The sequence below is a fragment of the Plectropomus leopardus genome, chromosome 23 (genome assembly GCF_026936395.1).
Source record: "Plectropomus leopardus strain MGB_pleo_1.0 chromosome 23, ASM2693639v1, whole genome shotgun sequence".
Taxonomy (NCBI): Eukaryota; Metazoa; Chordata; class Actinopteri; order Perciformes; family Serranidae; genus Plectropomus; species Plectropomus leopardus.
Window position 1 is genome coordinate 17500602 of NC_142198.1, and position 25233 is coordinate 17525834.

Genomic DNA, 25233 nt, shown 5'->3' on the forward strand with positions numbered 1-25233 from the left:
AGACTGAAAATCCATGTCAGAATTCAGTTTCTTAAAATAAAGAGCAAGGTCAAAAGTGCATACTGTATAAACAGCTTGCATTCACTGCAAACAAATCTGGGCTCTATCTGCACGTTGTAGAAAAAAAACATCCTAATAACATTATAATAATATTAGTGACGTCCAAGTGAAGACAGACATGAATAAATCTGCATTTTCGTGGTATTTTGTGAATTTACATCACAACTAAGTAGAACCTGCAACTCAGGTGGGAGTCTGACGTTTCCTGCTCAGAGAACAAAATGATGTCGAGTGACTTGACCGATCAGCCCGAACATTAACACAGATACAGCATATGTACTTGATTATACAGTTTTTCGTGAGGTCAATTTCCATGATTTTTCCAAAACTTTCTAGGTTTATAATTTTTTTCCTACAACTTATGGAACTTATGGAGTTTTTCATGAGTGTATTAACCCTGATAGATGCCTAGAAATCAAAAATAAGCTGTGTGTTTCCTCTGAGAAAGTCGGATTATTTTTTTTTAAATCGTTTTCTGTTTGTTAATTAGCTACATAAAAGTTGTGTTACCAGATGGAGTCTCTGGTGCGGTTGCGGTCGATCCTGCCGTCCTCGTCCAGGATGATGTCGGTCTTCAGGTTTCCATCGTTGTCGTGAGCGGAGTAGAAGTTGGTGACGACCCGCGATGGGATGCCCAGACAGCGCAGGACTGTAGTCAAAACATTTAATGACAAGCAAAGACAGAAATGGAGGCGTAAATAGACTAAAAAAGAAGCCATGACAAGAGATAAAAGCTGAGAAAATGTGCTGGTTTTTTTTGTGTGACCGATAATTTAGACATTTTCAACATGATTATGATGCCTTGTTTAAGTTTTGTTATGGCAGATCTTTTCCTATCTACCTATGACCTCTACTGAGGTGAAGACATTTTTTTTGGAAAGGACCAAAGCTCAGAAAAGATCTCACAGGTGTTGAAGACGGCGGCGTAGACCCAGCACTGAGCGTAGCAGACGGGCATCTTGCTGCTGGCGTAGCTGAGCAGGATGTCTGTGCTGCCAGTCCAGGAAGTGGGCGCCACTCCGTAGGTGTAGTCGCCGCTCCAGCTCCCCACCAGCACGCCATTGTCATCACGGGAGTTCAGCTGAGTGCGACAAAGAGACGACTTTAGAGGTTTATAAACCCTTTAAAACCTGGATCGGCATCTCTTTTCTTGTGCTGCGTTCAGGCACCTTTCATAAGTTTTCTAACCTTTGAATCCTGAGCAAATTGGTGTTTTTTTTCCCCAAAAAACTTGGTAAGAAATGTTCCACAAATTAAAGGAAATAAATAGATTTAGAAAACTATTTTTTTTTAAAGATAGGGACAAAATGTCTCGGGTGAAAAAAAAGAAAAAGCTAGGGAAAAACTATATTTCGAATTATTACACTTACATATTTGAGATTATGATACAGAATTATTGCATTTTTTTTTTTTAGCTCTTTTTCAAGTTTATTTCCTTGTTGTTTTTATTAGCTTTCTTCTTTTTTTAAAAAAAAACATTGTTTTTAGGTAATTTCCTTGTACTTGTTAGTAATTTCTTGCTTATTTTCGGGTCATTTCTTGGGCTCATTGCCTTCTTCCTGTGTTTTTGAAGCCAATTTTCTCAAGTTAAAAGGGTGAATCTGATGCACCAACCTTAAAAAGTCCATTTAAACATTTTTATCCATATATGTCCGAGTGTCCACAAATATGTTCTCACCATAGCAGAGGCCTTTCTGGTCACCCTGATGGGGTCTCCTCTGTTGGTGATGGGCATTTGAGACCGGTCCATGATGTACAGACAGGCATCCAGGACTCCAAAGTTAAACTACATGGAAAATAGCTCAAGTCAAATATAATAATTAGGAAAATTAGTCCCGATGACTTTGATTAGTTTTTTTTCTACCTGTCCGTAGTTCCAGTTTCTCTCAGCCACGTCGTCGAAGGCGCCGTGGTAGATGATGCCCATCTCACTCATCACGCACTCCTGCCTCTCTCTCTCATCGTCCAGAAACACAGAATCAGCTGAAAAAAGCACACAGCAGATTACGTGGATGTTCACAGACACACAATTAATCAATCAATCTATCACATTTTATTTATGTAGCACCTTTCAAACAAAATGCAATTTAAAGTGTGAAATGAGCAGTAATGGATCTTTATAAAAAAGGACTAAAATCCATAAAATAGAAAAATATGAAAAAAAAAACAACATAAAATTAAAACTATGTAAAAAAACAAATTTTGACCAGTGAGACAAAAGACGAAAAAAAGGGAAAAAAGAAGAAGCCTGAACCGACCTGACGCCCAGGGATTAAACAGGATGTAAAAGTCTCGGCTGTTGTCCCGTCTGGTCCTGCGGATGCCGAATGGCGTCACCACGGCGACATACAAGTGGTACTTCCCCACAATGCAGTCTGCTGCAGGAGTGATGCCCATGGTGACCGTGTTGTCGGTGTTGTCTATGATGCGGCCGTCCCAAGGGCTCGGACGCTCCTTGTTGGGGAAGACAGGGATGTAGGTGCCCTTGCTGAATTCAGGGGTGGAGCCTGGGAGAAACAGGAAAAGTTTTTAGTAGATTTATGCAAATTCAGAGGCTCAAAATTCAGATTTCAGTGAGTTTATAACTGCAGGATGAAATATGTGACTCGTAAAACAGGCTCACCGATGACAAACTCCAGGGCGAACTTGTCCGTAGCAGCAGCGTAGGGACGGTTGAAGGTGATTTTGACCTGGAACTCTTGTCCACGACGGACGATGAGATGGTCAGAGTTGAAAAACGAGGTGTGGTGCTGCGTCTTGTTGATCTCCTCTGGCTTCCGCATCATGTCCACAGCCAAGATGTCAAGATACTCTGAATAGACAAGAGAGAGAGAAAAAAAAAAGACAGAGCAGAGCGTCTCAAAAACACGAGGATGGATTTTTATGAGACTTCATGGACAGGCAGCAGCTGAGCCACCGAACAAAGGACAAGATTTTGGTGATCTGACGCTGTTATTGTGCACACAAACGGCTGCAGAACATACTTTTGTCAATTCAGTTCAGCAATAAAATTATAAAAGTAAAACCTCAACAGAGTAATTTAAAAAGAAAAAGAGTCAATATAATGTCGTATGGTGATGAAAATTGTGATTTACACCCCTATTAGCTCATTTTGGTTAGGCTGGTTAGTGTCATGGTTACATCAAAATGGAAATTGGGGCAAAATCAAATCATATTCCTTTAGAGTCTACTCACACCACTAACTGATCGACTCCACATCAAATCCTACCAAATATGTGCAACCTGAAACCGAACAGACTGAAACATTACGTGAAATCTAGCTGAAGAATTGCTCAGCGGTGGAGCCCGATGCTCTATGAATGTGTCAACTCTTGTAAATTCCCCAAAAACCTCAGTGATGTGTGCAAGTCATCCTCACAACCTCTCGTTCAGGCAGTCTGCCATCTCCTTCACGCTCTGCACTAACGTGCCAGAAGAATTACAGTCACTGCGTTCATAAATTCCTGTCACATCTGGATATCTGTCGCCGTGCAGCTCTCTGACAATAACACACGGAGGAGTGCAGCGACAAGCTGCAGGAAGAGAGAAGAGTTTATCCTGTTTGGGCTTCATTCATGTGTCAATCATGGGTGAACGCTACTGGAAACTGTGTCACTGTCGGGAAAAAGACTTTATCTTCTCTAACCAAGAAGTGACATCTGTCTTCTGCTCTTCAATTATGTTTTTTTTAAAAAAAAACATACATCTGAATCAATGAGAGCTTATTGAAAAGAGCAGAAGATTTGACAAAACTCACATATTCATATAAATAAATCCTCTAAATTCCTTAAAGACTTCTTTCTTTTCTGCAATATATATAATGTTAGTGTCATATTAAATGTGGCCAAAGTTTTAAAAAAAACTTGCTTGTGAAACTTCTTTTCATGGTCATCTTTTCCAGCCACGCTATTGCAAGTGTTTATGCTACGTAGCTAATACTGCTACATGTAGCTACATGCTAAAGTCAGGAAAACATGTACATTTGGTGGGCAGTGTTATAAATATCTGCCTGATTTCTGATCACATCTCAGCTGGCACATGTCCCGTTGTATTCCAAAGCTTTAATTTTAAAAAAGAAGAAAGTCCTGATACACAAAGTCATTCCTAGCTGCAAGCACACTGCTACATGTAGCTACATGCTAACAGCAGGGAAACATCTAATTTTGGGTGCTGATGTTAAATCAGATCATATTCCTGCCGACATGTACGGTTGTGGAGAGTGTGAGAGAGCAGAGTGCCTTGACAGAGTCAATACCGAGCTGCAAGTACACTGCTACATGTAGCCACATGCTAGCGACAGCGAAACGTGTAATCTTAGTTGCCGATGTTGTTAATTTCACCCCAGTTTTAGATCATGTTCCTGCTTAGTACGAGGAAACTTAAGTGTCTTTTGAACATTAAAGCATGTAAATGTGTCCTAGTAGAAACCAAAAATACAAGTATGGCTCAATTACCAGTCAAAGGTGGGAATCCTCTGGGGCCCGGTACACCAAAGGGCTCAAACTCAGGTATGTCCGTTGTGTCGGAGTTTGAGGTGGAGATAGGAACTGCGGAGCGGCCGTGGTTCGTCACCTTGGGAGGGGGTCCGGAGGGAGGAGGAGGGGCAGGAGAGGGCTGCGGGGTGGCATCTTGATCAGACATGGCGGCGATCGTTCAAGGTTGATGTCACGGGACTGGAAGAGGAGCGAGAGGATGGAAAACATTTTAAGTCTTATATACTTCTGAAATATATTTCGTAGAGTAAACTTTGGCACATTGTTAGTGGAGGTGAACAAACTCCAAAAATCTGACTTCGCATTAAAAACATGCTTGTTCAATAGTTAGTACATAGTTTTTTAAGGTTGAATTCCCATCATGCTTCATTCATTCCTGCACGGGTTGAGCTGTTTCAAATCCATCTGTTTTGCGTTTCTGTGTAAAAACTGGAAACATGCCTGTGTGTGTGTGTGTGTGAGAGTGTGTCCTTGTCCATTTTATTCAAGAAAGAAATAATTTCAAACTGGAAAAAGCCATTAAAGCAAAGTGCATGAAAATATTAAAGCTTGTGAACAGTGAAACACAGACTGAAATGCTTTTATAGCACACGTGGTTTCCGTGTGTGTTTGTGGGCTGGGTGGAGGGGAGTCCACAGTCACTCCCCTTCTTCTAAGATGCTGGTTAAGAAAGACACTTTCAGTGTTTGGTGATTTATTTTGACTTCACAAATATTGTATTATATTGTATATATTTTCGTGGTTGCGGAGAGAAAACATTTATCATGTCTATAAAAAGTCTAATTTATGCAGGACTGTGGAGGGAAACCGCAGTGAGTCATACTGTGTTCTTCTGTGTGAAATCATGTTATTATGAATGGTATGAAGAAGTAACAGCCAGCTTACACACTGAAGTTTTTAAACAAAAACACTGAGACTATTACCTAATATTGCATGCAGTCAAATCTTGCCCACTCATTTAAGAATTACTACTTTTTTAAATAAACAAATTGATATAAGAATACTGATATATCAGAAGATAAAGTACAAATGAAAGTACTAACAGCAATAATAGATGTTGTATTATTAGTGGTGCAGTCAGAGAACTTGTATTAACAGCAAATTTATATATATTGTAATAAAATAAACACATTACTCCTACTTCTATTATAATGTTGTGGTTTGAAGTTAGCACTTTCAGTCTCTTTACGATAAAACTTGAATATCTTTGGGTTTTGAACTGCTGACTGGACAAAACAAGACGGAGGCTTTAAATGTTTTACTATTTTCTAAAATTTTAAAGACCAAACAATTACTCGATTCATTAAGAAAATAAAAGATTAAAAAGACGGTTCATCTCAAATCAAAAACACAAATTTTTCCTCTTACCTGTAGAGCTATTTTCAGTCTGGATCGTTTTGATGCGAGGTGCAGAGTGTTGCAGATATCACCTGCAGAAATGTCTGATTTCTCTTCAGTATAATGGAACTAGATGTCACTTGGCTTTTGGTGCTCAAAGCACCAAAAATGACATTTTAAAAAACTCAACAGCAATGCCTCTTTCCAGAAATCATGACCCGCTTACTCAAGGTAATCTAAAGACTTGTTGTGTAGGAACTTTTTTTCTTTCAAATGAACTACACCTGCACACCGTATCACTGCACGACTGTCATCTAGTTCCATTATATTGGAGAGAAAGCTGAACTGTCACTTTAATGACGGAAAATGAAAATAATTGTTTGTTGCATTCCTAGAAGTTGTAACGCAATGACATTTTACAAAAGTCTCTCAAACAAGTTATATCTGTTCATGGTAAACCACAGTAATTAAAAAAAACTCTTTAAGAGGCTATAAATGTGAAACAATAACCCAAAACATATCATTGGCATGCTCAAACTTGGGTGTGAGCACATCGAATAAACAAAGACTCCGAATGACTCATTAAATCCACAAAACAGAGCTAAAATGATGTCGACCCTTCAGCCCACATGGGGTCTGCATACGACACCGCGCAGCAGGACATGAAGTTACAGCCGATTATGTAAGACTGTGGTAAGGCCGATTTAACCGTTAAACACACGACAGATGTTTTTATAAGGTGCCTGCAGGTTTGTGGCACAAACACCTGCCCGAGAATGAGGCTCACTGTTTCATAATGTGGGCGTGTGCCGGACGACGAGAGAGAAGTTCGGGGCGACGTTTGGTTGCATGAGTCATCGTGTAACACAGTGAGAGCTCTGTTTTCACCTCAGCCGCAGGTGGCACAGATAGACGTGGTTACCTTCTGCAGACTGGCAGAGGGACAGCTGTGAAAGCAAACTCACTACTACTTACTACTGCTCTTAAATCGGCCTACAATTTTGGGGTGTTTTACATGAGCATTTACTATTTTACGTTATACTTCAAGGCCAGCTCATTTCTGACGACATCTATTTGACAGCTACACTTAATGGTTATTTTTCAGATGTTACTGAAAAAAATAAGTTTACATTAAAATGCATCGTCAACTACAGGCACTTCTGGTACTTACTCACTGTGGGTGGCATATAACATCTTTTCATCTCTATTTGCACAATACTTGCAATCATAATATACTTTTGTCTTTGCCTTGTTACCAGATAAAGTTCTACTTATTGTTTAAGGGCAATGGTGGAAGAAATATTCAGATAATAGACTTAAATTACAGTTCTGCAATAAAAAATTACAACAGGTTATGGTGAAATCTTGAGGAGAAGTGAGGAGCGGCATAAAATAGAAATACTGAAGTAAAGTACAAATATGTCAAAACTAAAAAAGTCCAAGCTTTCAGTAAAAGTATGCAGTTGCTTCACACCACTGCATATCAATGACCTAAAACTTTTCCAGTTCTAGGACACTTGTGACATACAGTACAAGTACAGACAGCGTTTTAACACAACTTTGGCAAATGCTGACATAGAAGAAACCTCCACATGTTAACCAGCAGGACTGAGGCTTTGTGCGTTCACTATAAAACTCTGCAAAGACTGAACTTTCCTCGCAAAACCTGAAGTAAATGGACAAAGTTTTGCATGTTTAATGTACTTCATAGAGACAAAAACTATGAATTTAACGTTTGGAAAAGCTTCACTGAAGCGGCATCTGCTCTACAACTTTCTCTTATTCAACGATAAGGAGACGTTATGCAGGAACCAGTATGTTTTTATTCAATTGATACTGCTATGTTACTAATGTTACTTTTTCTACTCCTAATACTCAGGTAGTGGATTAACAGAACAAGCGGGATGAAATAGTTAGGAGAAACAGAGGCGCAATAATAATGAAATAATCCTTGTGATGTACAATAGGCTTTGAGTTTTTTCGTCTTTTGTTCCACCAAATGTGTTTCAAAGATTGCACAACAACCACAGAACGTTTGAAATGACTCTCAGATGTTTGATTATTCATTTGCATCTTCACATCTGGAAGATTTTAAAGAAAACAAAGTTACAGAGTTGCTCAGGAATTCTGGTGCCATAAAACAGTTGCACCCAAAGAGCCAAGATGTTAATTAGGAAAGCAAACTTTGCATCAGTAAAGTAAGTATAAACTGGGAGTGGACGCACCTTAGATTAGAGATGGCGTGAAGCTGCTGTCGGTTGGAGTCGGTCTGCTGCTGCTGCTGCTGCTGCTCCGTCTTGGGAGACTTCTGCTTCTCCTTATATATCCTACAGGGGAGAGGAAGAGCTATCCATGAGTGTGTAAAAGTGTGTGTGTGTTTAAGAGTTTGTGTGTAAGACCTTTGCAGGGTTGTTGTGGGTGTATCTGGTCAGTCTAACTTAGGAACAGGATGTGGAATCTACCGTCTTCTGCACAACCCACAGCTGGATGCAGCTCACACAGATAAAGTCAGTCTGATGTTTGAGCTCTGCAGCTGTCACATCAGGCGTGACACAGTTTGATTTACATGCAGGTTTCACACAATAAAGACAATTAGTCTCGAGATTTTTCACAGACATTCATGGACCCCAGGGGATGAATTGCAACTTTTATAAACCCTTTGAAAACTAGTTTGTCATGAGTTTTCTTGAGATCAGATGCCTCTTACAAGCTATTTAACCCTTTGAAACCTGAGCAAATGGGTTTGATTTCATGAGAAATGAGCAACTTGGAAAGAAATGTCCCATAAAATGCAATAAATTAGTAAAATGTGACAAAGAAAATGACCTGAAAATTAGTTTTGAAAAATGAGGATTATTACAAAATCATCAAAAAACTGAGAAAAATGTCCAGAAAAAATATTTTTTATAATCTTTATAAATATATATTTCATATAATGTGACAGATGTTTTTGGGTTTTTTTTTAATTTTCTGCACTTTTTTTCAGATAATTTTCTTGTTTGTTTGGTTGTTTTTTTGTGGGGGCATGTCTTGTTCAGTTGCTCATTACCTTTTCCCCAAGTTTATGAAAAAAAAATCAAACCAATTTGCAAAGTTTTCAAAGGGTTAAAGGTTAAAAATCTAAGTAAAAGTACTTTATCTGACACTCTGTGCAACATATGTAATGTCTTAATTTAGTGTCACTAAATATTCACCTTAAACACAGGTTGCAACATTGTTTGTTAACCTGAAAAGCTCCCACTGATGTCTATTTTAGAAGTGTTTGTCCTGCTCATCTCAGGGTTGATTGGAGTATTATTTTAATTCTCTCCCTCGTTTCCAGTCGTGCGGGTCGTTTTGGTGGCCTGTCACGGGTGTGGTTCATGTGCTGGAAGTTCGCTCTCTTTTGATGGTTTGTGGTGGCATATTTACAAGTGCGATGCTTTTATTTCAGGTGTTGGTTTGGCTTATCTTTACACAGGTAGTTTACTCCCACTGCACCACCACTGGTATGTCCTCTCTGTTTTTGGGTCTCAGTTCTAAATAAAGAGGGTGTGATTTCTGTAAATTAAGCCACACAGACTGTTGTGGCCCCTTTATTGAGGCTCCTTCAGTTTGTAATTCCTGGCAGACTATTTATATATGGAGGCTTTACTAATAATTGCCTGTTTACCGGACCGACTTGTGAAGATTGACCGGAATAGACCTGAGGTCACTGGTATGATTCAGGATGCCGACATCGACCCGAATCTGGCCTGTGGTACACTGCAGTTGAACCTAAACTGAAATAAGCCCAAGTTTGAACCTCCAGTTAAAGGGATACTTTGCAGATTTTCAACCAGCTTTGCATCATAACAATGTGTGTAGTATGTGTAGATAAATTGTGGTAAACTTCCCTCCATCGAACCAGTGCCTACATCTTCCTGCTCCCTTCCCGGTGAAACTTGGCCGGAGAGTTTTGCCGGCTCTCGGGGCTTATACTCCAATTACAGGCTGTACTTCAGCATTTTCATATTACCCACCACCGATGCCACCATCGCAGACACAAATATAGACGGAGGGAGTACAGGCTGCCAGACTATCACACAGGAGACACATAAAAAAAGACAACCAATCACACCTTATAGCCAGTTCAGAGGCACCACTTTATCTAACCTGCATGTATTTGGACTGTGAGAGGAAGACAGAGGAGACCCACGCTGACGCAGAAAGATCATGCAAACTCCACACAGAAGGGCCCCAGCTGGCCGGCAGGCTTCGAACCCAGAACCCTCTTGCTATGAGGCCAGAATGACAACCACTGCACCACTGAGCCGCCCTTAAAAAACAACAAAAACAATGAAAACAATTAAAAAACTAAGCATTGCAGATCAAATATAAACCAAGATTCTGTTACTGTTTTGTATGTTTAAGCAATACTTAATCTACAGATTGAGTATTGCTGCTTTTTAACTCCAGTAGGCAGGTTTCCATTACAGATTTGTGCAAAACTTAAGGGATATTATCAAAATGTCAATGAAACACAATTGCGAGATGACTGTGTTTGCATTGAGTGATGTTATGCGACTTTTCCTCTCATGATAACCTCAAAGAAATCCCTCATACGTGGCCGCCCCCACGTATAACATCGCCTTTGATTGGAAATATTGGTGGGTAGTGCGGTGGTTGCAACAGAAGTAAACCCGTGAATGTTTTGAACATCCATCCATGCTTCTTGGAAAGTGATTTCACAGAGGAATTATGGATTCATGGATGATCCGCTTAAATTTTGAAGAGTTATGTGATGCAATAACACCTCTTGTGCTTCTTCAAGTCCAAGGGAGACAGTTCCTTCATCATGTGACCTATAAAAGAAATAAAAAGTGTTTCCATTGCAAGTTTGCGGAATATGGCTTTTTCTTATCTGCTAAAATACGACCTCATACAAGAGTAAAAACTTTTTTTCGATAAATTTTTCAAATATTTTGGTGTTTCGAGGCATATTTCATATTCGTAACTTCAATTTGCGCAATTTGAGTGTTAATGGAAACCTGCATAGTGATACTACTACTACAGTATATATAATACTAGCACCATGTTTCCTCTCACTGTCGCTACTACTATTTTTGCTACTGCTTCTCTGTTGCTATTATTACTCCTACAGTACTTCCTCTAATACCACTACTTTACTACTAAGGCCGCTTTGTGCTGTCACTCTAGCACTCACACAGTTTTGTTTTCCATACTGGCACTGATACTGTGTTTGAGGGTAATAAAGAGCAAGAAATGAGCCACCACATTGCGTGCGCACAAGATGTCCTTTTCACTCATTCATTCAATCACCTGCTGCCACCATGAGGAAGACTTTCCATCACTGCGACCCAAAACATGATCATAAAACACAGTTTCATTTCCATCTAAAGCAGAAAGGTGCAAGCTGCTAATGTCTGAAAATAAGTGGATGTAGAAGCTTTACTTTAAAACTGATTCAGCGACTGATGTGGAAGCTGAAAATACCCAAAAGCTCCACAGGCAGAATAAAATTAGAGGAAACACTGTGCTGTGTGTTTCCCATTTGCACCACTTATCTTCTTAATTCCAGGGGCAAACTAATCAGTGAATGCCAATGCAAATTTTCATGTTGCATTAAAAAGAACAACTGTGAGTTTCGGCGCCGATGGTGGAATTTTTTGGGGCTGTTTTTTATTCATGATATGGAGTCTTTTAGATGCCAGGCAGGCTCACATTTGGAGGGGAGTGCTGCTGCAGGGGAGTCCAATAAAAAGTAATTCATTTGACATTTACAAAAAGCAGCACACATGTGAAAAGGCATCCATCATGGTAATATTCACCCAACACTTAACAGACCTCAAAAACAACTCTGCTCGGGTTAATGGCGCCAAATCAATACGGCTGATTCAGTCCTTTCCATAAACAGGGTTTGTTTTTATTAACCCTGACTGGTGCTGGAGGAAAGGGTGAATCATAAAGGACATGATCTAATGTGCTGTTGTGTATGTGTGTGTGTGTTTTCATGGGGCTGGACATGAGAACATGTTGTGCCATGTATGCAGCCAGGGGAACACCACACGGCCGGGCTGCAGTGACAGCAGGCAGGCATGATGAAGGATACTGGCTCTTCACACAATGCAGACACTGTTGGGATATAAATCTATCAGGCTGAGAAATTTATCAACCTTTGGCTGTTCTGCTCTTATTGCACCAGTGTTGATTTGGGTTTTTCTCCCTGGTACTTAGCGAGGGGGAATAAATGTCTCATGTTTTTATGAAAACAGAAACTGTGAAGGAGATGCAGAGCTGAGGAACAGAAGTGATGGGGAGCACTTTACTTTAACTCCCCTATTGAGGATTAATAAAACAACAACAGCAAACGCACAAACAAACAACAACAAAAACAAGAAATGTCTAAGAGGGGAAAAAGAAAAAAACAGGACACAGACCGGGAAAAAAAAACATAGGTGATCATGTCAGTTGCAGGTTACTGACATATGAAACACAGCCCGATGCCAAATTCTCTGAAAGAGTTTCCCCCCCGTTTGACTGAGTTTATCTTATTTTCTCCATTTTCTATTTAGCGTTTCTAAGCATTTACAATGGATAATAACTACAGCTGTTACGATTAATCCTCCATTAATACTTCTTCTCTGCAACAGTAAAATGAACTGTTTGAGGACGTCATCTTGGGCTTTGGGAAACACTGATGGACGTTTTTTTTTTATCTTTTTTTGACATTTTATAGAACTTACAGCTATTTGATGAACAGAGAAAATAACTGTCAACAGTGAAAATAAGTTAGTTGCCAGAGGTGAGGAGTCAGTGACTTTCGACTTAACGAAATAATAATTTTTTAAAAAATTAGTTGCAGAAATATTTATAACAAACTATAATGTCGCTGTAAGCAGATGCAGGGACATTTTAATTAATGTATATCATTGACCAACAATTAACTGCTTTTAGATTATTACAACAATTTTTACAACTCTTGTTTTACAGGGCCAAGAATAAACTTTTAAACTTAAAATATGTGTGTGATGTAAATCAAGGGAAGTAATAATTGTTTAATATGATGTGTAAAAAACTTGATGGCCGGCTTCCTCATTTGTTACTTTCAGTTTGTATACTACGTGACATTTTGATCCCAACATTAGTTCTGCATGTTGAAACTAAAGATTTTGTGCAAATGATCATACATTACTTGAAACTGCATAATTTCCACTTTGTATTAAACCTTCTTCTGTCTGTGTTTGCTCATATTTGCCCTTTACAGCCCTCTGACAGCATAATTCGAGGCAGGAACTCGCTACCGCAAGGCCGAGTTCGCTCTGCATCATTTTGCTTGCGGGTGAAGGAAACAGAAGTGCCACACATTAACCACAGGACAGCGTCTGCAGCTACATCATGAAGCCTGCATGTGTACCTCAGCACGTACATACACGTTCTGTATGTGCACACATGGACGAATCCTTGCAACCGTGAGCAACATGAACATATGTGCACTGTGTGTGTTTTGCAAGCACGTGTCAGAGAGCGCTCACCGTGTTATCATTTCACTTCCTGTCATTTTGAATAAGAGCATGTTAGAAAACCGCAGGTGGTCACGTGACGCGGCAAGTCTTTCACTCTCTGCGCTGTTTGTTCGGCTCTAATCTTCACTTAGGGTTGATTCACTACGTGGGTGTTTTCTTTCACAACGATGGTGAAGAAACTCTTCCTGTAAAGGACATAAAGGAACAAAAAAAAGAGGAAGAGGAAGAACAAGAGGACGCAAGCGGACGGAGAGGTGATGGACAAGACAGATGAGAGTCCAGTCATCGATACGAACGGTGGTGAGTTTACTGTAGATTTCTTACATTCTTTGTTTACTCGAGTATTTTAAATTTGAAATAGGCTTGTATAGAGTCACCTTAAGATGTGAAGTGAATAAGATAGGTATGTACTTTTTGATTGCAAAATGCTGTTTAATATTTAGGTATTTCATGATTATTAGATTAGATTAATTTCAGGGTTCCTAAAGCTTAAGGCAGGTGGGATTTAAGACTTATTTTAATGACACTTGGAATGAAATTTAAGACCAATTTTGCAGAAGTCAGTGTTAAAGGAGAAAAACATGCATTGACATTAATTAGTTAAGGTTTGTATTTAAATTTATATTATATTTCAAAAACCTATTGTAACATAAGCTGATGAATAACAACTAAATTGGCTGATTACTGTTACCAATATCCATATATCCAGTTTTATCCCCACCTAATTTTAGTGATCATCAAGTCTCCTCTGTAGTGGTAATAACATCATATTATGCACACTATTATCGTGATGGCCCATCAGCAGACTTAAAATACAATGCTTTACCATGTATGTAATATTAATTCATTATGCAAAATAACAAAATAATTCAACTTAGGGTTGATGTTTTGTGTCTGTTCACTTTGTCAATTGTGATATCTTTGGTGATGTTAATGCAAGAGGCATTTGGTGAAGTTACACATTTTTTTGAGCTTTTTCAATGCACTGTCAGAAAAAAAACCCATAAAAATCCCATCTACAAAGTCTTTTGAAAGACTTTGTAGATGGGATTTTGAAAGACTTAATTTAAGACCTTTAATGCAAATTTAAGCCTTATTTTTATATTGGTGGATTTTGTGTTTTGTGTCATTCAGCTTATCCAGTACGCTGCAGTGAGGAAGTACTTCTGACTTTCTTCACAGACCAGAGTCTGCAGGCCGCCATGGACTCACAACACCCTCCCGCCTCCCCCAGCGTCCCCTCTGCCCTCCCAGAGATCAGACTGGTCTTACTGGGCAGAAAAGGAGCAGGGAAAAGCGCAGCAGGCAACACCATCCTGGGAGGAGTGGGCGGCTTTGAGAGCGGGAAGCCGACGGAGGAGTGTGTGAAAAGGCGAGCTGATGTGGCCGGGAGGAAGGTCACAGTGGTGGACACTCCGGGGTGGGAGTGGTACTACCCGCTCAACAGCACCCCCAACTGGGTGCGCAGAGAGACTTTACGGAGTGTGTCGCTTTGCCCGTCTGGACCCCACGCCGTGCTCCTGGTGGTGCGAGCCTGCGCCGCGGTAACAGAGGACTACATCCGTGAGATAGAGGAGCACCTGGAGCCGCTGGGGAAAAGAGTTTGGGAGCACACCATGCTGCTGTTCACCAGGGGAGACGAATTAGGCCTCGTGTCCATGGAGCAGCGAATCCTGACGAGCGGCCCAGGACTCCAGAGACTCCTCAAGAAGTGCGGGAACAGATATCATGTTGTGGATAACCGGAGCAAAGGAGATGGGACGCAAGTTAAAGAGCTGATAAGGAAGCTGGAGGAGATGGTGGAGCGGAAGAAGGGTGGCAGCAGTTATTTGGAGATGGATAACACGTTTCTGGTGGGTCTGGAGGCAGATGGGAAGAGGAGAGCGAGGGAGAGGAGGAAGAAACAGAGGCAGATGGAGGCGCAGTTGCAAAGAGGGACCATCAAGGCTGCTCTGATGAGTGAGTTTAGTCTATTTGATTGATAAAACTTCTTATGTCCCATCAAATATGAGAAATTACATCACAATCAGAAACAGATGTAAAGGAGTACCTAACGCTGCACATCAATATTTTCATATAACTAGAAGATCTTTTGATTGAGTGTGAAATGAGTCGCCCAAAGTGTCTAACCAACTTTATTACCCCTCACCTGTAAAAAGCATTTTAGGATCTTTTAACTTATTATTTTGTATTTTTAACGGTCAGCAACTGTAGTCTGTGATGTTTCCAGAAGCAGCAAGCTGTTTTCAGGCAAAAAACTACCTCAGTATGCATATTACACTGACCCAACACCACGGAGGGCAGTCTGCAACACATGCAAAGAAAATGTCAGCATAGGAGGAACTTTAACTTCGTAAAGTTTTTATTCAAGTATTTTTTATTTAAATTTTCCAATTGACTTTATAAGAAAAGTTGCTGGGAACTTCACATAGATGATGTAAATGCAAATTTATTTTACACCAAATTCTAAATTGTAAGATTTTCATTCTTGTTGTAAATGCATATCGTTTCCAAATATCAGTTATTAGTCTCATTAGGTACTAATAATCGGTATCAGCCCTGAAAAACATATATAATTTCAACCACAATCTGTTGTTTTGGATGTTTTTCTGGCTCCTACTGGCCGACAAAAAAAGATGAATGCAGCTTTAACATCAGCTTTGTGTGAGATCACACAAAATACAAAACATATTTACCTTTCTCTCCTCCAGGTGAAGATCTTCAGGGCTCTGAGCTAGACGCCCATCAGTCGTTCTCCAAGGCTCCCCGACGTTTACCCGAGGTCAGACTGGTTCTCCTGGGCGAGCGTGAAACAGGAAAGAGTTCTGCCGGCAGCGCCATCCTGGGCAAAACGGGCTTCTTCCAGACCGGCGCTGTGACAGAGGAGTGCGTCCGTCAGCAGGCGGAGGTGGCCATGCGGCTGGTGACGGTGGTGGACACTCCAGGCTGGGAGGGAGGCGTCGCCGGCGCCACACCTGAGCGAGTGAAAAGGGAGATCATCAGCAGCGTGGCCTTGTGTCCTCCGGGGCCTCACGCGCTCCTGCTGACTCTGAGGGTGGATACACTGGTGAGGGTGGCGCATGTGAGGGAACACCTGGAGCTTCTGGGCGAGGGTGTGTGGAGACACACGCTTCTGCTGTTCACACACGGGGATCAGCTGCGAGAGGGGGTGGACATCGAGCAGCACATCCAGGGTGGAGGCAGGGACCTCCAGTGGCTGATGGAGAAGTGCAGAGGCAGGTACCACATCATCAGCAGTGCAGATGGAGGAGGAAGAGGAGGCTCCAGTAAAGTGACAGAGCTCCTGCAGAAGGTGGAAAAAATGGCCGCTATGAACAGGTGTGAGGCGTTCTCCGGCCTGGTACAGGAAGTCAGAGATCTGAGCCGGCAGAGGAACGAGAAGTTCAACCAGCGCCTGAAAGAGATGCAAGATAAAATGCTTCGTCAAGAGGATGAGCTGAAAAATATGAGAGAGAGGGAGATGAAAAGAATCAGGTGGTTTTTTGACAGGAAGAAAAAGGTGAAATCACCCGGAAAGGCCGACATTCAAAGGGAAGAAGAGGAGGAAGAGGACAGGAGGATGGACGAAAGAAAGAATGATATTGGAGAGCTGGAGGAGAGGATGAGATGGCTGACGGAGGATAAAGACAGAGAAAATCAGGATCTGAGCATTGAAAATGAGAGAATCCGCGTCGCACTGAACCAGAGCAGAAGAGAACAGGATCAGGCGACGCTCAACCTGGAGCTAAAAGAGAGAGAGATCGAGGAGCTGAAAGAGAGAATTGACGAGCAGCAGCTGAAGCTTCTCGACCTTGAACGCGCCGCTGTCGAAAGTGAACACGAGAGAAAACAAAGGGACGACACCATTAAAGCGCAGAAACAAGAGTGGATGAGTGATGTTAAGAAATTGGAAGAGCTGCAGAAGAATGAGAAAGCAGAGTGGATGGAAAGAGTTGATTCGTTAAAAGCAGAAATGGACGAGACTAAAAGACACCATGATGATATTCTAGAGAGAAAGGAGCAAGAAAAAAACAGGGAGCTGGCAGAGGTGGAAGAAAAACTTAAAAAAGAGATGGAATTAAAAGACAAAGAGCAGAAAAAGCAGAGAGAGAAAGTGGTGGAGGATATGGAGAGAAAAGTTGAAGAAATGTATAAACAGTTGGAGAGAAAAACGCACGAAAAAGAGACAGAGATACACACCATAAAAATGCAGCATCAGGAAGAGTTGACCAGAAAAATCAGCGAAACAGATAAAAAGATGGAAACAATGAAATCTAAACACTTAGAAGAAATTGATCAGAAATTAAAAGACAATGCAAAACATGTAGAAATGATCAAAAATCAGCATGATAATGAAATAAGGGAGACACTGCAAGAAAAACAAAGAGAGATTGCAGAGCTGAAAGAGCAGTTTGCAAAAGAAACAGAGAAACAGATGCAAGCAAAAACAAGAGAGATAGCAGAGTTGGAACAAAGATACCTCATTCAAATAAAAGAAAACATGGTAGAAAATGAAAAAGAGAAGGAAACTATTAATCTTAATCACAAAGAAGTTGTAGTGCAGAAGATGCAAGAGAAAGAAAAAGAGGTAGAGGCGTTAAAACTGCAGCATCGGGAAGAAATGGCGAGAAAAGTGAACGAAATGGAAAAACTAATAGAGGTGATGAAAGCTGAACACAGGGAGGAAATAGACAGAAAAGTGAAAGAAAAGGAGGAAGATGTGGAACGGCTGTACACTGATAAAATAAGGGACGTTGAGGAAGAAAGACAAGGACAGATTAAAGAGCTGAAACAACAGTTTGCAGAAGACGTTGAGAAACAATTGCAGGAAAGAAGAAGAGAGATAAGAGAGTTGGAGCAAAAGCATGCAGCCCAAATAGAAGAGAAGGAGTTAGAAAAAGAAAAAGAGAAGAAAGTGATGAATGAAAACCAGGAAAAGTCTATTTTGCAACAAAAGCAAGAGAAAGACAGACTAATAGAGGAGATAAAACAGCAGCACAGTGATGAAATTACAGAGAAAATGCAGGAAAGTGACAAGGAAAAAGAAAGGCTTGTTGTGAATCTTAAGATAGAGATGCAGCAAAGATTGGAAGAAAAGGAAAAAGAGATAGAGGAGATGAAGCTGGATGTTGAAGAAATGAGAGAAAAACTACAACAAAAGGAAGAAAAAGAAGTATATAATTTGAAATGCAAGCAAGAAATGGAGCAAAATCTGGGAGAAAAAGAAAAAGAAATTGAGGAGATGCAGCTGAAAGTCAAAGAAATTAGAGAAATGCTGCAACAAAAAGAAGAGAAAGAAATTGAACATTTAAATAACAAGAAAGAGATGGAGCAGAGACTGGTGGAACAGGAAAAAGAAATAGAGGACTTCAATCTGGATGTAAAAGCAATGAAAGAAAAGCTGCAACAAAAGGAAGAAAAGGAAACAGATTACTTAAATTACAAGCAAGAAATGGAGCAAAAACTGGGAGAAAAAGCAAAAGAAATTGCAGAGATGAAACTGAATGTCAAAGAAATGAAAGAAACGCTGCAGCAAAAAGAAGAGAAAGAAATCGAACATTTAAATTACATGCAAGAAATGGAGCAAAAAGTGCAGGAAAGAGAACAAGAAACACAAGTGATAAAAGAGCATTTAAAAGAAGCTGAGCAAGAACTTCTGCACGCACATCAGCAAAGACAAAGCGATCAAATTAATCACAAGAAACAGATGGAGCAAAAACTCCAAGAAAACAAAAGAACAATTGAAAAACTGAGCCAACACATAAAGGACATTGACGAAATCTTGCAGAAAAAAGAAGAAGAAAGGGGGGAAATTATTCTGAGTCAGAAGAAAGAGGCAGAGCAGCGGCTGCAGGAAAGAGAGCGAGAGATGGAGGAGATGAAACAGCAGCTTTTAGACGACATGGAGCAAAAAGTCAAAGAAAAGGAAGCCGAGATTGAAAGTTTGAAACAACAGGCCGATCAGAGGGAGACGAGATGGAGGGAAGAGCAGAAGAAGGAGGACAAGAAAGCAGAAAAGGAGTTGAACAGACTGCTAGAAATTATTGACCAGAAAACAAATGAAATAACACAAACGCAAAGTTTTCTTGCAGCGAGAGACGGAGAGATTGAGGAAGCAAAAAAGTCACGTGAAAACTACATAAAAGAAATTGAAGAACTAAAAGAAAGAAACAAAAACCAAAACTCCAGCATCGTGGAGATACAGCAGCGTCACGATGAGCATGAAAAGAAACAAGATGCTGAAATGATGGAAAAACTTCAAGAGAAAGAGGACGAACTGAGGGACAATGAGAAGGAGATCGGCCAACTGAGGCTGACGATCGAGCAGACAAAGTCAGAACTGAAGGAGCTCACGAACAAGATGGAGACGGAGATGACGAGCATGATTCAGAATTATGAAAAGGAGATCGCAAGAAGGAACGAGAGCATAGAATCCATCACGAAGGAGAAAGACTGCGCTGTAGGTCACTCGGAGGAAGTCACGTTGAAATACGATGAAAGTCGAAGGAGAGTTGAGGAGCTGCAGGAGCAAAACGAGAAGATGAGAAAAGAGGCGGACAACCTGGAAATAAAGTACGAGGAGCTGAAAAAAGAGAGCGAAGAATTTCAGGAACGCGAACAGCAGGTGAAGAACAAAGACGCAGAAATTCAAGACATTCTTAAAGAGAAAGAGGAGCTAAAAGAGGCAAATGACAGACTGAGAGTAGAGATAGAGCAGATAAAAGAGAGAGAGGATGAGGCAGAAAGCAAGATGACAGAAATGAGAGAGCACTGCCAGAAAGAAAGAGAGGAATTCTTGAAAAGCGAAAAGCAAATTCTGAGTAAAAAAGAAGAGTTGAGCAAAAGAGGACAAGAACTCGCTGAGAAAGAGGTGAAGTTACAAAGTAAGGAACAAGAGCTTCATGAACGGGAAGCAAAACAACAAAAAAAGCAACTGGAAAATGATGAAGATGTGAACGCGAGGGCGCAAAACATCAAGAAAAAGGAGAGAGAGCTGGAGATTTTGCTCGGAGCTCTGGAAGGCAAACAGAAGGAGCTAAACTGTCACGGTCAAGACCTTCGAGAGAAGGTGAAAGGGATCAAAGATCACGGGAAGGACCTGAAAGATAAAGAGTATTACTTAAGAAACGAAGAGCAGGAGTTGCTCAACTGGAAGTCGGAGTTGCAGGTGCAAAACGAGCAGGTGAAATCGAAAACGCAGCAGCTGGACGAGATGGGGAGAGACTTGGCTTTGCTGAAGGAGGAACTTCAAAATAAAGAGAGAAATTTAAAGGAGTTACTTAAGAAATTGGGTAAATGGGAGCAGAATCTGAAAGAACGAGAGAAAAGGTTGGGCAAAAGAGAGAAGGGAGAATATGATAATGATAATGTTGATGAGACGGATTGTTTTGATCTGACAGCTGCAGTCGAACGCTCAGAAGATGACGTGCATTTAATGTACCGAGAGGTCACAGAGAGGAGGGCCAAAGAAAAAGAGTCAGATAGTCGGAGGACGAAAACAGCATCGTCAGCTGCTGAAAGCAATAACTGTCACCTTGAAACACTAAAAGAGAAAGAGATGGCTGAGGAAAAGGAAGGGATGAGAGGAAGAGGAGAGACAAAAAAGAAAAAAGGACTAGAGAGGGCAAAGGTTGGCCAAGATTTTACGTTTTTATCTTTAAGTCAGGGTCACACACGCTCACACAAAGGCCTTCCTGTGTCGCATTTGAGGGTGCTGGTGTTCGGAGAGTCCTGGTCGTCTCGCTCCCCAGCTGGAGTCACCATCCTCAGCGGAGAGTCGCCCAAACCAGACGGCTCTACCTTCAGACTCTGGAGAGGTCAGGTCGCCGGGCGCCGCCTTGCTGTTGCAGAACCACTTGGTCTGAGGTGGCGAGACGGACCAGATCCGAGCGACACGATGCAAAGGAAAAGCATCCTCGACAGCATCTCCTGGTGTCAACCCGGACCTCACGTCGTCCTCCTGCTCATGCCGGCCTTCCTCACCTGCACACACAAGTACAGACGAGCAGTAGAGGAACACATGAGTTTACTCGGGGAAGACATTTGGCAGCGCACACTGGTGCTGATCACATGGGGGGAGATGTTAGGGGAGAGCACCGAGCAGCACATCCTGAGAAACGAGGAGCTAACGGGGCTCGTGGAGAGATGCGGAGGAAGGTATCACGTGTTGAGCAACAAGAAAAACAACTGTATGATTGACGGACTGTTTGAAAAGATGGAGGATGTGGTGGCTTTAAATAGCCGAGAGCTGTGATCAAACCGTCTTAAAATATCATGTTTTTTATCTTATGTAAATATTTTTGAATAAATGTGATCATTAGTAGAAGTGCTCAGATCATTTATTTACTAGAAGTCAAAGTATCAATAGAACAAGGTAAAAGATTTGCATTTTGAGTAAAAGTATGTAAGAATTTGAGTAATTTCGGGACACTCTACGGGGCCACAGGATTATTAACAGTGCAGGAAAATAGGGCTGATATCTGTTTCCAGTTCAGTTAAGAGTTAACACTACCGAAATTAATATTTGGGATGACCATTTTACTGTGTGACTGCTGTTACGACCTACGTCTACCAACCAATACGTGCATTTATATCTAAAAAAAAGTGACTATGTTAACAAAGTTGGCAGTTCAGACAAACTTCTGCGACACAACTCTGTATTCATTATATGGACATTTCTTTAATCTTTTCCTCTTTTGGTAAAATATTTGATCATTTAGAGAGGACTCACTCATGCTACATGTCACAAAAGGCTCTAATTAGAAGCTGTTTTTTGTTTGAAGTCACAAACCATAATGATTAACAGTCACTGGCTTAATCTTCAACAATCCACTCATTGTATTTTATAAGCGTATTACGCTTTTTTTATGTGGATTCTTAATCTGAAAAGTAACCAATTACTGTAGCTGTCAAATTGATGTTGTTGAGAATTATTTCCCTCTGAAATGTATTGCAGTGGGAGTATAAAGCAGCAAAGCTGAATTTTTGGGTGTCTGTGAGGTCACAGTGACCTTTGACCACCAAATTCTAATCAGCTTTTTCTTGAAAAAAAAAAGTTTGAGGAAACTCCCTCAAGGCCATCTTCAGATATGTTCACAAGAATGAGATGAGCGCAAGGTCACAGTGATCTTGACCTTTGACCACCAAATTTTAATCAGTTCATCCTTGATTTCAAGTGCACTTCTGTGCCAAATTTGAAAAAAAATCCTCACAGTGTTCCTGAGAATTACATTCACAAAGACAACATAGATGAGGTCGCAGTGACCTTGCCCTCTGACCTATGACCACCAAAATCTAATCAATTCATTGCTGAATCCATGTGGATATTTGTGCTAAATCATAACAAATTCCCGCAAGGCATTCTTGAGATATCGTGTTCACGAGAATGAGACGGACGGACAGACGTACTGATGGACAGACAACCTGAAAAAAAACCAAAAAAACCTCCAGCGACGGCTACAGCCGGTGCTGAGGCATAAAAAACGTCTCTAATAATCCTCCACCTACAGTGATAAATTTGGACCAGACAGACTTGATCAATAGAAAATGGTTTCACTGTACTTCAATAGAGCATTTCAGAATTGCTAAATTTAACATCCTACCTCTTGAATGATTCATACAAATATTCATTAGATATTAATTACTTAAAAAAGTATAAAATTGTCAATGCGCTGCTAATCCAACATGATTCCTCAGATGAACCTCAGCTGATTTGCTCCGTCTCCACCCATGAAAGAAAGCCTTTCATACTCTCTCCACAAGATGGGGACCTTGTGTCAGCGTAGAGATGACTCCGAGCACCAAAGTAATCAGTGTTGAAAGTCACTGATGACAAGGAGTTGATGGTGAAAGTATAGTGAAGCTAGTCAAATATTTTTTTTTAACCGTGTTTTACAATTTTCTGTGTAAATGGCTACTTTTAAAAGGAAAGAGTACACAAAGCCCGACTCGCAGGCCTGTGCTCCATCTTGACTGGAGGCATTTCAGGAGAACCAAACCGTCTCGCAATTATAACCCCAGGGAGCCTCCCGCACGCTGAGAGGACCCCTGCTTTGACAAGTAAATTATGACTCTTGATGAGAGGAGAACGGCTTTCTCGGAATACAATTTTTGACAGCCAGGAAAATGCGGGTGGATACATACAACAACTTCCATCATCGGCGGAGCCAGATGCAACAGCCAAAAACACTTGTGTGCAATCATCAGGCTAATAATTATGGAGTGTGAGTGCTGGTCTGTATCTACCGTGGCAGCAATGTTTTTTAATCTGTCCATTCAATGTGAGCTGCCTTTAGAGGCGAGATGAGAGGGTGTTGTGTCAAGATGGATCCCAGCTTCTTTGATCATCCCTGCAGGGTGTGACTGTTTTCAAAGCGTCTGGGGAGAAATTAAGAAGAAGGAAAAAAAAAAGTTGTCAAATTGCAGTTGATGCAGACATAATTTTCATACATTTTAGCATAATGTTTTAAACATATCAGGTATCCAACACAAACTCAAGCCATAATATGTCATAAGCGACACCGTTTTTTCATTTCTAAATCCTTAGATTTACCATCACGTGGCTCATTTATCGTATTACAACACTTGATTTATTGATTATAAGCTTGGGTTGATGACAGACTGCATGATGGCTTTCTGCAGAAATTCAAAGACATGGTTATTAGTGGTTTGGTTTAAAATGTTTTAGGCTGTTTGAAGTTTTAACTTCGTCAGCGCTGCAAGACAAAAACTTTTGAGTACATCATTAAAGATGCATGTTGCACAGCCAAACATCCATAGAGAGATGGATATATGGTACAGTAATGGGCAAAGATAGCTTTATTCTAAATTGTAGAGGAGAGTGCAATGTTATCATAAATGTCAAATTTGTATATACTGAATTTGGGGAAAATGTGTTTAAAGGAAGAGACATTTTGGGAAACAGACTTATGTCTATAAAGTAAATACAAGCTGCAGACAGCACGTTAGCATAGCTCAGCAAAGTAGTTTGCCAAATTACTCTATTTGGTGTTTGTACAGATTCAAAAACCAAGACATAAATTACTATTAATTAGTAAGCTCCAGAGGTGTTGGCAGGCAGATTTTGTTAGCTTCACATGGAGCCATGCTAGCTGTTTTCCCTTGTTTTCAGTCATTGTGCTAAGCTAAGCTCAGGGGCTGCTGGCTACAGCTGATATATAGCTAACACACAGATATGAGAGTGGTATAAAACTTTATTTAGGAACTTTAAAGGCTGTAAATAGAAAAACTTCAACATTTTGGGAAATATGTTTATCTAACTTATGCTTAACTATCATTTCTGTATAGTAAAAGTAAGCTACAACTAGCAGCAGGCTAGCATAACTTGACCGAAAAACCGAAAAAACACTAATTGTTTTTACACTTGTTTTTGGTACAGATTAAACAACCAGAGTATCAATGTTAATATGTAAGCTTTAGAGTCAGTAGGAAAAATTTGTTATTGTCAGACAGAGCCAGGCTAACTTTTTTCAAGTTTTTGTGCTAAGCTAAATTAAGCTAAACGGCTGCTGGTTGGAGTTTCATATTAGGCTAACACACAGACATAAAAGTGGTATGAAACCTCATTCAGGAACTTAATAGGCTGTGAATAGGAATAGTTCAACATTTTTTGAAATATGCTTATAGGCTTTCTTGCTCAGAGTGAGCTAAATATGAAGCTATGCAGTCGGCTAGCTTAGCTAAGCATAAAGATTAGGAAACCAGCTAGCCTGACTGTCTAAAGTAACTGAATACAACTACCAGAAACTCTGAGGCAACCTGATTATTACTTATCTGTTTTTTTCTGCAAACCACTTCTTGAGCCAAGCCAATGTGAT

The 25233-nt window shown here is 40.5% G+C and overlaps 2 protein-coding genes and 1 long non-coding RNA gene across 4 annotated transcripts in view; 1 reads left to right on the forward strand and 2 right to left on the reverse strand.

Moving 5' to 3' along the window:
• f13a1b (coagulation factor XIII, A1 polypeptide b) overlaps positions 1 to 10166 on the reverse strand; it is a 17046-nt gene extending 6880 nt beyond the window's left edge. Inside the window, exons 1-9 of the mRNA XM_088073793.1 lie at positions 10026 to 10166; positions 8117 to 8218; positions 4515 to 4733; positions 2684 to 2872; positions 2319 to 2567; positions 1925 to 2043; positions 1739 to 1846; positions 967 to 1141; positions 571 to 709 (exon numbers count right to left, since the gene is read on the reverse strand). Coding sequence (XP_087929919.1) covers positions 571 to 709; positions 967 to 1141; positions 1739 to 1846; positions 1925 to 2043; positions 2319 to 2567; positions 2684 to 2872; positions 4515 to 4701 — 1166 coding nt within the window. The 5' untranslated portion in view covers positions 4702 to 4733; positions 8117 to 8218; positions 10026 to 10166. The remainder of the gene's footprint in view (positions 1 to 570; positions 710 to 966; positions 1142 to 1738; positions 1847 to 1924; positions 2044 to 2318; positions 2568 to 2683; positions 2873 to 4514; positions 4734 to 8116; positions 8219 to 10025) is intronic.
• A 3357-nt stretch (positions 10167 to 13523) lies between these two features.
• Positions 13524 to 21722, forward strand: LOC121961987 (uncharacterized). 2 transcript variants are annotated; one of them, XM_042512142.2, is made up of 3 exons: positions 13524 to 13696; positions 14531 to 15355; positions 16108 to 21722. In XM_042512142.2, the coding sequence occupies exons 1-3, from the start codon at positions 13654 to 13656 to the stop codon at positions 21648 to 21650; spliced, it is 6411 nt and encodes a 2136-aa protein (XP_042368076.2). In that variant the 5' UTR covers positions 13524 to 13653; the 3' UTR covers positions 21651 to 21722. The 2 variants fall into 2 exon arrangements, with proteins under 2 accessions (XP_042368076.2, XP_087929915.1); XM_088073789.1 differs by having other exon boundaries at positions 14579 to 15355.
• Positions 21711 to 25233, reverse strand: part of LOC148185692 (uncharacterized) — a 36795-nt gene continuing 33272 nt past the window's right edge. Inside the window, exon 3 of the long non-coding RNA XR_015775744.1 lies at positions 21711 to 23773. This is a non-coding gene — a long non-coding RNA (uncharacterized LOC148185692). The remainder of the gene's footprint in view (positions 23774 to 25233) is intronic.

Excerpts from the sequence above, each read along its gene's own strand:
- LOC121961987 (XM_042512142.2), top strand. The coding sequence starts at position 13,654 with ATGGACAAGACAGATGAGAGTCCAGTCATCGATACGAACGGTG. Across the intron at positions 13,697-14,530 it reads AGTCATCGATACGAACGGTG|CTTATCCAGTACGCTGCAGT; the intron begins GTGAGTTTACTG and ends TGTGTCATTCAG. Across the intron at positions 15,356-16,107 it reads CATCAAGGCTGCTCTGATGA|GTGAAGATCTTCAGGGCTCT; the intron begins GTGAGTTTAGTC and ends TCTCTCCTCCAG.